Below are 15,062 nucleotides of genomic sequence, written 5' to 3'. Positions count from 1 at the left end.
GCCTGATTGCGAGGGTTTGATATTGGAAGCTGTTATTTCATCTTTCTTTTGCGTGAATCATTAAAATTAAAAATGTGGACTATGAACCCAATTCGTGCATAGAGTTTCTATGCAACATGTATAATGGCAGATACTTGTATCTATTTCAGAGTTCATAAAGTCCCATTCAGCTTTAGAATCTGAAGTTGTTTCTGAAACTGATCGAGGTAAGCAGCTATTCATTTAAACATTATCATGTTAGCACCTCCTAAAGGTTCCATATCCTTCCTAATTATTGCCATCAACTGATGACCAAGTGTGCACATGAACATGTGAGAACATTCTCAGCCACACCACCGTAGTAAGAAGCCTCTTCATTGTTGATGCTTTCAAGAATTTTTGTCTGTTTTATTTGTGTGTGTTTGTTTGTTTGTTTGTTTTTTAAAGAAAGGGTCTCATGTATCCCATTTTGGCTCCAAAAAACAGCTCAGTGTCCTTGAAGCTCTTTCTGTAGTCTGCGGTACTAGTGACGATGGAAGGGACCTTCATATGCAGGCACCTGCAGGGGGTACCTGTTGAGGCTTTTGGTAGCAAAGGCTGTTAGAATTCTCGTGTGTGTGCGTGCGTGTGTGTGTGTGTGTGTGTGTGTGTGTGTGTGTGTGTGTGTGTCTCTGTGTGTGTGTGTGTCTCTGTGTGTGTATGATTTCTCACCCAAGGGAAACTACAGCAGTGGGGTAGCTGTTGGTCCACAATATAGCTTGCGGGGTGATCTGTCAAAGTCCAGCTTTGGAGATTTAGGCTCAGTTACACTGGTGACTGACATCTCTTTCTCTCTTTGGGGGGGGGTCAGTCAGTGACTGATGTTTCTTTTTCGTGTTCTACACCTAAATTAAAAAATCTTTTAAATTTGGAGACTGAAAGAGGCAGCCAGTAAGTACAGGGAAGAGGAGAGGAGACAGGGTTTTCTCTCTGAGGCTTAGAAAGGCTGCTCTACCACTGAGGAGGAAAACTTAAACTGACTACCTTTTTTCCTGCACTCAGGGCTGTGAAAAGCAGCTTCTAGCCAAAAACTGCAGGGAATTGTAAAAGGTGGCTCTTTGAACTGTGTAGGCCTGTTTGCAGAGATCTCTGGTAGGCTAAATAAAGTATGCCTGCTGATGGTGAAGCCCTGAGTCTGTTAACTGATTTGCGGACCTACAGGGAATAAGAAATGAGAGAGAGAGAGAGAGAGAGAGAGAGAGAGAGAGAGAGAGAGAGAGAGAGAGAGAGAGAGAGAGAGAGAGAGATAAAACACAAACACTCAAGGGAGAAAATGAATGAGGTGAATGGCAAACTTTATTGTTCTGGTTACACCTCTTATGCCCTGAGGAAAAGCTCTCTACATCAGAGAAAGAGTTACCTCATAGTCAGATGGACTTTCTGCAGAGGCAGACTGAACTGTGACAATGGCAGGATTTCTAGTGACTACATACACATTTCATTACTAAGCTAAACATTTTTTTTCTAGTCTTACGTTCCAAGATAAAAAGTAAATTTGGAATCACAGTGATTTATACCATAAGCTGACAAGGTATAAAGACTTACAATGAAACACTTCATATTTTTTGACACTAAGGTTTGTACTTAATTTAGACATATCTTGGAAGCCCCATTATATTCTGGGTTCATGGGAAATTCAAACCAACTTGCCTATATTTACAGTGCATACCAGTATTTGTGATGCTTGTCTGAAGCCACAACGCTGACTCAAGCCTGTCTCCTAGTGAGCCTTCTGGAGGTCCACAAAAGTATTTATTGCTGCTGCAAACTTTCTATCTACTACTTAACTTTTTAACTTCTAAAATTGTTTGAATCAAATCAGGAATTCCATTATCAGGAATTAACTAATCTGAACAGCAGTGAATCTTCATAAAGATCCCATAGGAGGTTTGTTCAATCAGAGTGGGTAAATACCCAGAAAGTGATGGTTCACACCATGCCAGATTTTTGAGAGATGCAGCAGCACAAAAAGAAGGGGTGTCAGAGGCTGGAAGCAATTCGGGGGGGCGTACATCATGGTACAGACCTTGCAAAATACCAGACTATCTTCCTACATGCTTCTGAACTTCCCCAATACAACGGCTCTTGGCAATGATCATAATGATGGTAGCACCAGCATTGAGGCACGCTACCTGTGGACTGTACATGGATTTGGGTTCTATACCTTAGGTTTGCAAGGGCTAGCTGTGACTGTGAGGTCCAGATGCTACTGTATTCTGAGCTACTGTTTCCTTAGCAACCTCAGTGAGGATGTACCTGCTTCATCTGAAGCACTGGCGTCTGCATTGCAGATGCTTTCAGACTGGCCCTGAAGCCAGGTTCTTGGATGTAATCACACATGCAGCAGAAGTTGGACCAGGGCCTTGGGCTGTAAACTTATCTGCTCTTATGTTTGAGTACTGGGCATCCAGGGTGGCACTGAAGCTTTGGGTTGCAGTGCAGCTCTGGGTTCCTGGGGACTTCTCACATGCAAGGATGGTTTTTCTGGCTGCATGTATGAGAGGAGAGAAGTCTAGTGTTTTCATTTTTTTTTTTTAAACCAGGGTTGGGGTTAGGATGTTATTTTGGTCCCTTTGACTTCTTTAGATTTTTCTCTCTTCATCTTTGACTTTTCTGAGGTTTGACTATTATTACAATGTTTAGGAAAATATTTTGACTTTGTTTTTATTTAGTTATTTTCAGCTTCAGGCCAGTCAAGTGACTCAGCAGTGTTTACTGCATAAGCTTGGTGATCTGAGTTCAGTCCTTGGAACCCATGCAATAGTGGAAGGAGGAAAACAGACTGTACAAAGTTGTGCCTAATTATCTGCACTCAAACCCTGTCACAATCACACCATAAACACATCATGCATAACAATAGAATGATAACAAAACATTTTAAAGTGATACATGATTTGGCATGTGTCATTAATTTTAGAAAATGTGTCATCATTATCGCTTTGCATTGCTCTTTTGTTTGCCCTTTGTTACTGGTTACCACACAGGGCATATATTATATCTTTTCTTAGTTGTCTCCAGATTCTCAGTTACATTTTTATCTCATTTGCTTCTCACTTGGGAAGTTTCCAATGATAGTTTCATGCTCACTGACTTTTTTCAAGCAAGTTGCTTTAATGGTCTGGAAAATATTCTTAAGAATTACCTAAAAACATGCAGGTTGTTTTCTAAAGAATTACAAGTATTAAATCACATTTTTTATCCCTACAGTGCCCTATAGAGTAGATATATTTATTAGACAACAATAGAGCACTACCTGGTTATTATGATTATTAAAAGAGCCCACCTGGCCCTGCAGATCCAAAGTTGCAGGATCTCCATGACCCAGGGAAACAACAGGGTAACTGAGAGGAGTCCCAGTCAGGATCCAGTATTGATAGTGTATCAGAGGTCAGGGGCCTGGAAACAGACCAATGAACCATTGCAATGAACATCTGCAAGTAAAGACACGTGGACAAAAGAGTGCACTGTGTTATAGCATGCTTCAGCTCCTACAAGACGTCTTTTTGTTTTGTTTTCTTTTTGGTTTTGGGTGAGGTGTTTTTTTTATTCTCTTTTTGTTTTTTGTTTTTTGTTTTTTTGTTTGTTTTTTTGTTTTTTTGTTTTTTTGGTGGAGGGTGGAGGGCTGATATGAATGGATGGAGAGATGAGTGGGACTGGGGGGCATGGTGAAAATTCACAAAGAATCAATAAGTTTTTTTAAAAAGAGCCTACATAGATGAAAACACATAGTGTGATTGGCACAATGCAAGTGATTGCAAAGGAGTAACAGTGATTATTCTGCATTATTTTTTTCCTTTTTCTTTTACCAAGACAGGGTGTTTTTCTGTAGCCTTGGCTGTCCTGTAACTAGCTCTATAGACCAGGCTAGTCTCAAACTCTCAGAGGTCTGCCTGTCTCTGCAGGTGCTGGGATTAAAGGTGTTCACCACCACTGACCTTTTTAAAAAATTATTTATTCATGAAGTTTATGTATTAGTGCTCTATCTTCATACATATCAGAAGATGGAATCAGATCCCGTTATAAATGGTTCTGAGCCACCATGTAGTTGCTTAGAACTGAACTCAGGACCTCTGGAAGAGCAGTCAGTGCTCATAGCTGCTGAGCCATCTCTCCAGCCCTGCATTATTTATTTTTATTTACTTTTTACTTACTGCCTGTAGCAGTCATAAGACATTCTTTGTTGTAGTGTGGTAGAGGGTTAGCATTTCTTTTTACTTAATTATTAGAGTTTCTGCTTATATTATCCAACTGTTCTTATATGTTGCAAGTTTTCCCCTAGGCAACAAATACTTTTAATTGGTTGTTTAAAATTCCTGCCTGATAACTTAAAAAGATCTGTTGTATTTGAAATCCTGTGTTGATAATTGCTTATCTCTGCAGACTGTGTTTTTTTTTTTCATCTAGGTATGTCTTGTATCATATCTATTTTCTATTGAAAGCCAGAGATGATATATAAGATAAAATAAAATAAGATAAATGTGGTTGAAAGTATTATGTCACCTTTTTATGTTCATTTAGTTTTCCCATCCATATCACTGAACTGTATGGTCATATAACTTCAGCCATTACATTACCTTTATATTTTTTGTAATAGAAACTCCTTATTCAATGACTAATCGGATGAATGTGATGATTAAAATGTTTGAAAATCAGACAAGTATGTTAGAGAGGTAAGCTTTGAAATAATTATTTCTTACTTTCTACTTATGAAACTGAGCATAGAATAGAAACATTGGGGACATAAGTAAGAAATGAGGCCACCATCAAAAGCTGACCTCTAAGATGTATGTATGTATGTATGTATGTATGTATGTATGTATGTATGTATGTACGTGTCTTAGTTTGGATTTTATTGCTGTGAAGAGACATCATTACCATGGCAACTTTTTAAACATTTAATTGTGGCTGGCTTACAGCTTCAGAGGTTTAGTCCGTTACTGTCATGGTGGAAGCATGGCAGTGTGCAGCAGACATGGTGCTGCAGAAAAAGCTGAACGTCCTACATCTTGATCTGTAGGCAGCAGAAGGGGACTGTGTGCCACAATAGGCATAGCTTGAGTATTGTAGACTTCAAAGCTCACTGCCACAGCGGCACACTTCCTGCAATAAGGCCAATCCTCCTAATAGTGCTCCTCCCTTTGGGCCAAGCATTCAACCCATGAGTCTAAGGGTGTGAGCTCCTTTCTCAGGGAGGCTGGGCTGAGAATCTAGTCACAGAGTTTTCTTCAGTCTTCTGGAGGCTAGCTGAGGAAGGCTGTCCTGAGAACCGGTCACTAGGAAGGCCTCCTTGGCAGTGAGGGAGCTTTCTGGTCAGATCCCCTAGTTTGAGGGAGTTCAGGGTGGCCTTGCAGTTAGCAGGGACTGAGACAATGGGAGTCTGTGTCCCTTCCAGCAGGGGAAGGGAGCCTCGGGCTTGTAAAGGGCCAGGTAACCAACCGCGCTGGGTTAAAATAAAGACAGTCAAGAGTCGAAGAGCTAGATTTTAATTTACTAAGCTTAATGATAAGGGAAAGACAAGGACAGGGAGCTACAGGGAGTGAGTCCCCACCTCCCAGACCTCTGGGATTTTAAACCAAGGGTATCTGAATTGCAGGAGCCACACCCAGGACACCTCATAGGGCTTATCTCCAGGGCAGCTTTGATATGTGTTTTTTCTTTTTCTATTTTTTAAATATATATTTTATTAATTTATTCATATTACATCTCAATTGTTATCCCATCCCTTGTGTCCTCCTATACCTCCCCCTCCCACTTTCCCCCTACTCTCCTCCCCTATGACTGTGACTGAGGGGGACTTCCTCCCCCTGTATATGCTCATAGGGTATCAAGTCTCTTCTTGGTAGCCTGCTATCCTTCCTCTGAGTGCCACCAGGCCTCCTCATCCAGGGGAGGTGGTCAAATATGGGACGCCAGAGTTCGTGTGAAAGTCAGTCCCCACTCTCCACTCAACTGTGAAGAACCTCCTGTCCATTGGCTAGATCTAGGTAGGGGTTCAAAGTTTACTGCACATATTGTCCTTGGCTGGTGCCATAGTTTGAGCAGGACCCCCGGGCCAAGATCTGCCCATCATAATGTTCTTTTTGTAGGTTTCTAGGACCCTTTGGATCCTTCTATTTCCCCATTCTTCCTTACCTTTCACACCTAGAATCCTAATAGGAAGTCCCAGTATCTATCCCAATCTCCGGCTAAGTGAAGACTTTCAGGGGCATCTCTGTGGGCTAGTGTCCAATTTAAGTGAGTTTATGCCATGTATATCTTTCTGCTTCTGGGTTAACTCACTTGGGATGATTATTTCTAGTTCCATCCATTTGCCTGCAAATTTCAGGATTTCCTTGTTTTTAATAGCTGAGTAGTATTCCATAGTATAAATGTACCACAATTTCTTTATCTATTCTTCAACTGAGGGACATCTAGGTTGTTTTCTGGAACTGGCTATTACAAATAAGGCTGCTATGATAGCATCTTCAACACATGGTGCTGGTCTAACTGGATGTCTACATGAAGAAAGATGTAAGTAGATCCATATTCATCAGCATGAACAAAACTCAAGTCCAAGTCAATTAAAGACTTCAACACAAAACCAGAGACAATCTGTTAGAAGAAAAAGTGGGGAAGAGCCTGGAACTCTTTTGCACAGGAGACAACTTCCTGAACAGAACTCCAACAGGCCAGGCTCTAAGGTCAACAATTAATAAATGGGACCTCATGAGGCTGAGAAGTTTCTGTAAGGCAGAAGACACTGTCAACAGAACAAAGCGACAGCCTACAGACTGGGAAAAAATCCTCACCAACCCTGCATCTGACAAAGGGCTTCTTATATTTTTATGAGCAAGACTTTCCTTAGCTAGGGGACCTTTTCTATAATTTTTGTTGAAGAACTGGCCTATATCATTGATTTGTGTTGTAGGTAGTTTTTCCTCCTGTCCTTAAGTTCCTGGAATAATGACTCATGAGACTCAAGATAATTATTTCCAAATACCCAGGCCATATAGCTAGGCTCTTCTCTAACTAGCTCATAACTTAAATAACCCATTATACTAATCTACATTCTGCCATGTGGCTGATTACCTGAGCTCAGGCACCATGCACCTATCTTTCTCACATCTTGCTGGCTGAGTCTAGCGTGCCTGGCTCTACCCCAGATTCCCTTCCCTTCCTGGATGTTCCACATCCTATTTTCTACCTAGGCTATGTAGGCCATCAGATTTATTATTGACAGGTGCTACATTCATACAATACACAATATATTCTTTCTATAAATTTGAGATTCTTTTCCCTCATCTATAACCATATTTTGAAGATCACATTTGTTTGTTTGTTTTTTATGGTGTCCAGCACTCCTGTGTGTTCCTTTCCAGATTCTTGTTTGTTTGTTTAATTTCTCATGTTTCTTGCTTATTTGATCTAGATCTTATCTTTGGGACCTGATATTCTGTATTCTACTTGATTCATTCTACTTGTAAGGCTTTCCACTGGGCTTTTAGGTTTTTCAATTCAATCTTCATTTCAGCTTATGTCCTCTTTGGTGTTTCTATATCCTGATTAAATTCTGTTCTCAAGTCTTGAATTGTTTTCATCATTTCCAGCAGCATAATTTTTGTGTTTCCTTGAGCATCACTCGGGCATTCATTCTCCTTAAAGTGTTTCTCTTCGGTTTCACTGAACTGTTTCCTTGTGTCTTCTTTAAACCCTTAAATTCTTTGAAAAGGCTTATGATTGTTCTTTTAATTTCTGTATCCTGACATTTATCTAGAGCAGTGGTTCTCAACCTTTCTAATGCTGTGACCCTTTAATACAGTTCCTCATGTTGTGGTGACTCCCAACCATAAGACTATTTTTGTTGCTACTTCTTAACTGTAATTTTTCTACTGCTATGGATCATAATGTAAATATTTATGATTTTTGATAGTCTTAGGTGACTTTAATAAAAGGATCATTTAACCCTCAAAAAGGTCATGACCCGTAAGTTGAGAACCCCTGATCTAGAATATTCTCATTAGCAAGAATTTCTACAGGACTGGCAGGGGGGTTTGTTTGTTTGCTTTGTTTTTCAAGACAGGGTCTCTCTGAGTGCTGCAATTAAGGGTGGGCACCACCACAGCCTGGTGAACTTGCAGAGTTTTTTTTTTTTAAATACTAACTCGATCTTTCAAATTTTGGGGTATTCCTGCGGCAAGATCTAGGCATATGGACTTGTTTATTAGCTTTGTTGGAGTTGTAGAGCGTTGGAGAGAAGATATGAGAGTGGATTGAGTCTAGAGGTTGGAAATAGCTTGGATGCAATGAAGTCAGGTGAATGAAAGACATTAGGCTGGTATAAAGGATGTGTTTCCTGTTACAATCTGGAAGTATGGAAATATATCAGTCTGAGTGGAAACTTTGGATGTGCTGTGTATGGCAAATAGGTAGGGAGGAGACTGGCCCAAGCCTAGAGCTCCTCTGCCGTGAAGGCTGGGAAAGCAAGACTAAGCTGGTGCACTGATTGTGGAACCCAGGCTAAATCTGTTAGATTACAGAAAAGATATGAATAAAGATATCAGAGGTACTTAGCAGGCTAGAGTGTTGAGGATTATGTAGGTTAGGCTATGTCCTGGCAGACATCTAGATTTTAACTACAGCACAAGGGGTAATATTCAGACAAGGCTGGGATGTGGCATATGGGACCCTGCAGAAGCCTAGAGGTCACTTCTGCAAGTTAGGGTGGCCAGACTGGGCCAGGGTGCTGGCTGTGGGATCCAGGGTAGACCCAGTGGGATGTGGAAAAACAGCTATTGGGTAGGGAGAATGCTCATCAGGCTAGACTCTGGAAGAGGACATAGCAAGTCTGGGTATGGTGAGATGTGGGAAAGGAGGACCAAAGGGTCCTGTTGGTGGATACATGTAGAGAGGACCCTGGCAGGAGTCTAGCTGTTGGCTACAGAAAGAACAGGGGAGGCTGTGAGACTAAGCAGGGGCACCTGTTAAAAAAATCTTTAGAAAGAAATTGTAAATGTAAATTTTAAATATGCATATATTTAATATAGTGTAGTAACTTATGTTTTTTTTCCCCAGAGCTTTAAATGATCAGAGTATAATTGAGACAGTAAGTATACCATTTTTAATCTGATATTGTACATTGTCTTTGAATTTTGGAGAAACTCCAGAGATGGCCATTTTCTTTCATTGTAACTAGAGATGAACATTCACTCAGTTCACCAAGCTTGTGAACTAGAAGTAATTGCATGTTATTTTTACTTTCTAGACATTATGGACATTCAGAAACACTTCTGAAACACTAAGATGGAATCTCCAGCTTACCTAGATATGTCAATCCCAGTGGTAGCTCAGAAGTTAATGCCAGTGGCTCATTCTTTTTCATGCTTACGTGAAGTTAGTCTTAAATGAATAACTAAGTATTAACCATTCCTGAGATGCTTGGTTTTAATTGAAATTATTACACTTTTCTTTAGAGATATAAACAGATGGAAGCTGATTTTCAAGTGTTAATATTGGAGAAAATCCTGCTGGAAAATGAAATACGAAAATTGAAAGATACAGAGGTTGGTAATACACGTGATGAAAATACCATGTAGCACCCACTAAGGCCTAGTATCACACAGATAGGAATCAAAGTGGCATTTATTTGTTTTATGACACATTTCTAATAGTAATAATTTGTAGAACCTCTGAATTTAAAACCTAAATTAATGTTCTGAATGTCTATGCTAATTACCTGCGCAAAGTGATGCACCAACCAAGGACAATGCACAAGAGAACCTAGACCCCTGTTCAGATACAGTGGATGGACAACTCATTCTCCATGATGGCCAGGGTGGGCACTGCCTCTGATGTGAACTCTGGTGCCTGCAACCTGATCACTTCCCCTGACAGGGAGGCCCTGTGAGCACACAGAGGCCGAGAATGCAGGGTATCCTGTTGAGACCTGATAGGCTGTGGTCAGATGGTGGGGGTGGAGCCCCCCATCAGAGGTCTAGGGGAGGGGAATAGCTCAGAAGAGGGAGGGAGGGTGGGTGCCGGAAGATATGAGTGAGGGGATAACAATTGGGATGTAATGTGAATTACTTATAATAAATTTAAAAACATGTGTTCAGTAATGATATGATGGTTTTAGATGCAAATTTGTTCCAACTGTGTTGCATGTTTTGAATTTCACTCCTCTCTGTGTGTCATTTTATTGGAACAAACACAAGTTGAATGCAGCTTTGACAGAATCTTATTTAGGGTTTTACTGCTGTAATGAGACACCATGATTGCAGCAATTCTTATAAATAAAAACATTTATTTGGGGCTGGCTTACATTTTCCGAGGTTTAATTTATCATCATCATGGTGGTAATTGTGGCAGCATACAGACAGACATGGTGCTGGAGAAGGAGCTGAGAGTTCTACATCGATCCCCAGGCAGCAGAAGGCGACTGTGTGCCACACTGGGCATAGCTTGAGCATGAAACCTCAAAGCCCACTCCCACAGTGACACACTTCCTCCAACAAGGCCACACTTCCTAATAGTGCCGCCACTATGGGCCAAGCATTCAAACACATGAGTCCGTGAGGGCCATTCCTATTGAAGCCATCACAACCAGCTCAATGGTTCTCAACAAACAATCTCATACAAGTCACATCTAGTTTCAGGTAAACCTGTTTTCACTTCAGGTTCAACCTCTACACAGGGGTTTTCAGGTTTCTTTCAAGACAAAGGCTGTATCTTTTCAATACACTTCTGTATTCTGAGTCATTCACTTCAGTTGTTAAAAGTGTCACTGAATGGAATTTCTGTATGCTGTCACCCTAACGTATTTCCCCGTGTGCTGCTGACTCTGCACTATGTGTGGCACAGTGAGGTGACTTTCACACCACAGCAGAGCCGTAAAATGGTCAGAGGAAATTAATTATTTCAGGGTATGAAATTACTCTGTGCATATGTGTGTATACAGAGGATGGAGAGAGATCATTAGTGAGTGTGCTTTCTGCACAAGCGTCCTGAACATGGACCCCCAGAATTCAAATTAGAAGATTGGTGCAGTGGTGCACCTGTATCCCCAGCACTGGGGAGCAGTGATGGCCAGATCCCAGGAGCTTGCTGGCCAGCCAGTCTAGTTAAAATGGCGAAGCCCACGTTAAATGAGAGACTCAGTCTTAAAAATGAAGATGAAGAGCAATAGAGGAAAACCTCTGACCTCTACACTTGCATATATGTGCAAGTGCCCCCATCCCCCTTTAAAGTGCAAATAGAAACAGCACATGTATGTCACTAGTTTTTCTTTGTTTCTATTCAGATAATTTCCCCCTGAAGCAGTAGAGTTATTCCCAGGGTAAAGGGGAAATCTCAACAGCATATTTTACCATGCATCTTTTATAACTTATGCTACCCTTATTTTAACTTGTTCAAAATTGTAGAAACCAAAGCTTCCAAGCAAGAAACCCGCAAAATCAGAAAAGAAAAAAGATAAAGATTCAGAAAGGTAAGGCATAAAGATATATGATCTTTTCCTTCCTAAGGTGGCAAAAATGTACTTAGTCACAGTTTTAAAAAATAAAATAAACAGCCGGGCATTGTGGCACACACCTTTAATCCCAGCACTTGGGAGGCAGAGGCAGGCAGATCGCTGTGAGTTCAAGGCCAGCCTGGTCTACAAAGTGAGTTCAGGATAGCCAAAACTACACAGAGAAACCCTGCCTCAAAAAACAAAACAAAAAATTATAAATAAATAAAAAATAAAATTAACAAATATATAGGTTTATAATAAGGATATGACTGGGAAAAGACAAAAGGGAAATGACAAGGAGCTGTTACAGAATTATAGGTGGAGAGTGACGCAGAACAGGTTAGAGGTTAGAGAAGCAAAATGAAATCTTTAAACAAAGTTCAAAGTTTGAGAAAAGTTACTCATTTGTTTATCACTTAAGCCAAATGGGTCTAATGGCTATTTTAATGTATGAGGGGCTGTGGAGGTGGCTCAGCATGTAAAAGTCCTTGCTGTTTGTGGGAGGAGGTGTCCCTCAGTCACAGTCATAGAGGAGGGGAATAGGGTGAAAGTGGGAGGGAGGAAGGATAGAAGGGATGGGATAACAATTGAGATGTAATATGAATAAATAAATAAATAAATAAATTTTTTAAAAGTCCTTGCTGTATAAGTCTGAGAACCTGAGTTTGGTCCCTGGAAACCATATAAAAGACACAGTGTTGTTCCTGTCTGTAATCCCAATGCTTTTATGGCACAGATAGGAGACAGGAACAGGTCATGTATGCAGTACAGTGAAAGAAACAAGAGAGCTTGCCTCAAACACAAGATAAAAGCAAAGAACTGACTCTTTTGAAATAAAAGATACTATTACATTTTAAAAATATTATATGAGGTTTACTAAATGAGCATGGGGAGAGAAGGAAAGAGAGAATGGGTATGAATGAGAGAGAGAGAGGAAGAGAGAGAGAGAGGAAGAGAGAGAAGAAGAAGAGAGAGAGAGAGGAAGAGAGAAAGGAAGTAAGGAGATAAGAGGGTAGAGAGGTGAGGTAGGTCTGTCCTTTTATATACTGGGCAGGGCCACGCCCCCATGGCCAGTAGGTAATAACATCACAGGTAGGCAGACTGAAGCAGAATTCTAACATTCCTCCCTTTTCTTGTAATTAAAAATGAGAAACATTGGAATGTTCTTATATAAGGTAAGTTGAAATATATAAATGTAGGTAAGGGAGAAAAGAGAGCGAAAAAAGCAACAGCAACAAAATGTGCAGATGATATGGTGAAGAGGAAGGAAAAGCTGTGTCCTGAAAGTTCAGGGTGTCCTGTAGCAGACAGTGACCGAGGGGTGCTGGGGGAACCTGGAGCTGTTTGTCTGGAGCACACCATTTCATAAGGCATGAAGTTATCATCTTAACAACTTCCTGCTGACAGTAGGGCGGTGACAGGGGGTTGAAAGGCTGAAGTGTTGGCCAGGTTCCAGAAGAACAGGCTGTTGTATTTGCTGTCTAGGGTCTAAGAATATCTGCAGGTAGGAGGAGCAATGTAGATCCAGCTGACATGGTCTGTGAGGTTGGACTGGAGCAACTGTGGGTAGCTGCTTTGACGATGTAGGAAGTCTGGCAGAATACTGGAAGATATATATGAACAGAAGACAAAGTTAGTAGGTTAGGGCGAAAATTTCCTTCAGGTGTACATTTGAAACTCTTGGGAGAGCAAAGAGAAAAGGCTGGAAAATAAAGAGAGAGACAATGCTGACAATGCTCCAAATTTTTGGGAGCACAAAGAAGAGTTTGAACGTGGGAGACTTCCTTCCGTTTTACCCTAGGTGCTTACACGAAACTCTTGGGAGAGCAGAGAAAAGGCTTGGATGTAAGGAGCTCCTTCCCATTTTACCCAATTGTTGGCAATAGTTAAAAAGCGTTAGTTTTGGATCTGTCCAAGTTTGGTTGTAGAGGCATGTAGCCCTTAACGGGGCCGTTGGGATTTGAAATTCTCCAGAAGGCATCCCAAAGGTGTTCTAAGAGGAACAGACATCTGGACATTTTCCATGGGAAGGTGAAGCCAGTAATCTTTTATGGCATTCCCCAAAACGGATAGTGACTCAAAAAGACAGACTGCTTGGTAGCTCATCAGCACTGACCAGAGACCAAAGGAGCACCGCTTGCCAGATGAGTTGGATTGTCAGCGATGGCAGCGGCGGCAGCGGCGGGAAAGAAGCTACATCTGACCGCTTACCAGATGGAACGGTCCTAGTCGTAGGTCAGCGAAAAAGACCAGCCTCAGTCCTGAAAAAGCAGGCGTCAGCCATGTGGTTGTCCTTAAAGATGGCAGCTAGCCACGTGATTGACCTTAAGGATGGCATGGAGCAACCCCTGAGACCTGCCAGGGGGTAGGGTGTGTGTGTATATGTGTGTGTGTGTGTGTGTGTGTGTGTGTGTGTGTGTGTGTGTGTGTGTGTGTGCACCTGCATGAGGCTGGTGGAATGCAGCCAGCCCAGTAATCTGGGCCACTGAGAGTGGCAGGTCAGGGCGCCTCGGGACCCACTGGGGGCTCAGCATTTGACCCTAGGTGGGATTGGCCTCTCTGGGAATTAAGGCAGCAGCTGTACACATGCATCCTGGAGTGCTTGGTAACCCAGCCCGAGAAAGGGAAGAGCTGTGCACGGTATCCCCAGAGAAAGGAAGGGTAGGGGTTGAGATTTCCAGGTAGTTTACCTAGCTTTGGATTGAACAGTGAGCACAGGGAGAGCCAGTTTTAGAATGTAGAGCAGAAATTTATCTCAGCTTAGAATTGTGGTCTCAGTGGCAGTCTTGACAATCTGGTCGAGAAGACTTACTCACAGGTGGCTCCGGGTAAGCACAGCTAGGTGGCTGTGGCAGTGGGAAATGGGAGAACAGTACTTAGAGAAAGGAATTTGGCCCGTTGGATTTTGTATCTCCAGTTTCAGGCACCAACTTTATAATTAATAATAAAAAGTAAGATAATAAGAGACAATAAGAAACCAAGGCAACAGATGTTAGAATATATGAGGCACCAATTTTGTATTTAATAATAAGAAATAAGACAATAAGATAATAAGATACCAGATAGTGGACATTATATTATATGAGGTTTATTAACTGAGCATGAAGAGAGAAGGAAAGGGGGAGGGGTACCCCAGAGAGAGAGAGAGAGAGAGAGAGAGAGAGAGAGAGAGAGAGAGAGACAGACAGACAGAGAGAGAGAGAGAGACAGAGACAGAGACAGAGACAGAGACAGAGACAGAGACAGAGAAAGGGAGCAAGGGGGTAAGAGGGTCAATACTATTACTTTTTAAAAAATATTTATTTTATGTATATAAATGCTCTACCTACATGCACACCTGCATGCCAGAAGAGGTCTAAATTCCTTGGAAAAGCAAAGACATTATGTGTTTTCAAATATCATGATTAAAAAAAAGAAACTATTCTTAATTACAGGAAGATATCTCCCAGTCAAGAACTTAAAACATATGAAGAAATGCTTCAAATCCAAGTAAGATATGTTTTCTCTATTTCTGTAATAATTCACACAAAATTATCTTCTGCCTGTCACTTCTGACTTG

At 41.3% G+C, this 15,062-nt stretch overlaps 1 protein-coding gene across 1 annotated transcript in view; it reads left to right on the top strand.

The window, feature by feature from the left end:
• Nucleotides 1-11,483, top strand: part of Ccdc7 (coiled-coil domain containing 7) — a 28,992-nt gene extending 17,509 nt beyond the window's left edge. Inside the window, exons 8-12 of the mRNA XM_051168877.1 lie at nucleotides 150-206; nucleotides 4,613-4,688; nucleotides 9,070-9,100; nucleotides 9,468-9,557; nucleotides 11,415-11,483. Of these exons, the coding sequence (XP_051024834.1) occupies nucleotides 150-206; nucleotides 4,613-4,688; nucleotides 9,070-9,100; nucleotides 9,468-9,557; nucleotides 11,415-11,483 (323 nt within the window). The remainder of the gene's footprint in view (nucleotides 1-149; nucleotides 207-4,612; nucleotides 4,689-9,069; nucleotides 9,101-9,467; nucleotides 9,558-11,414) is intronic.
• Nucleotides 11,484-15,062: the final 3,579 nt, after the last annotated feature.

Source organism: Acomys russatus, chromosome 26 (genome assembly GCF_903995435.1).
Source record: "Acomys russatus chromosome 26, mAcoRus1.1, whole genome shotgun sequence".
Lineage (NCBI taxonomy): Eukaryota > Metazoa > Chordata > Mammalia > Rodentia > Muridae > Acomys > Acomys russatus.
This window is presented reverse-complemented; position numbering and strand designations above follow the sequence as displayed.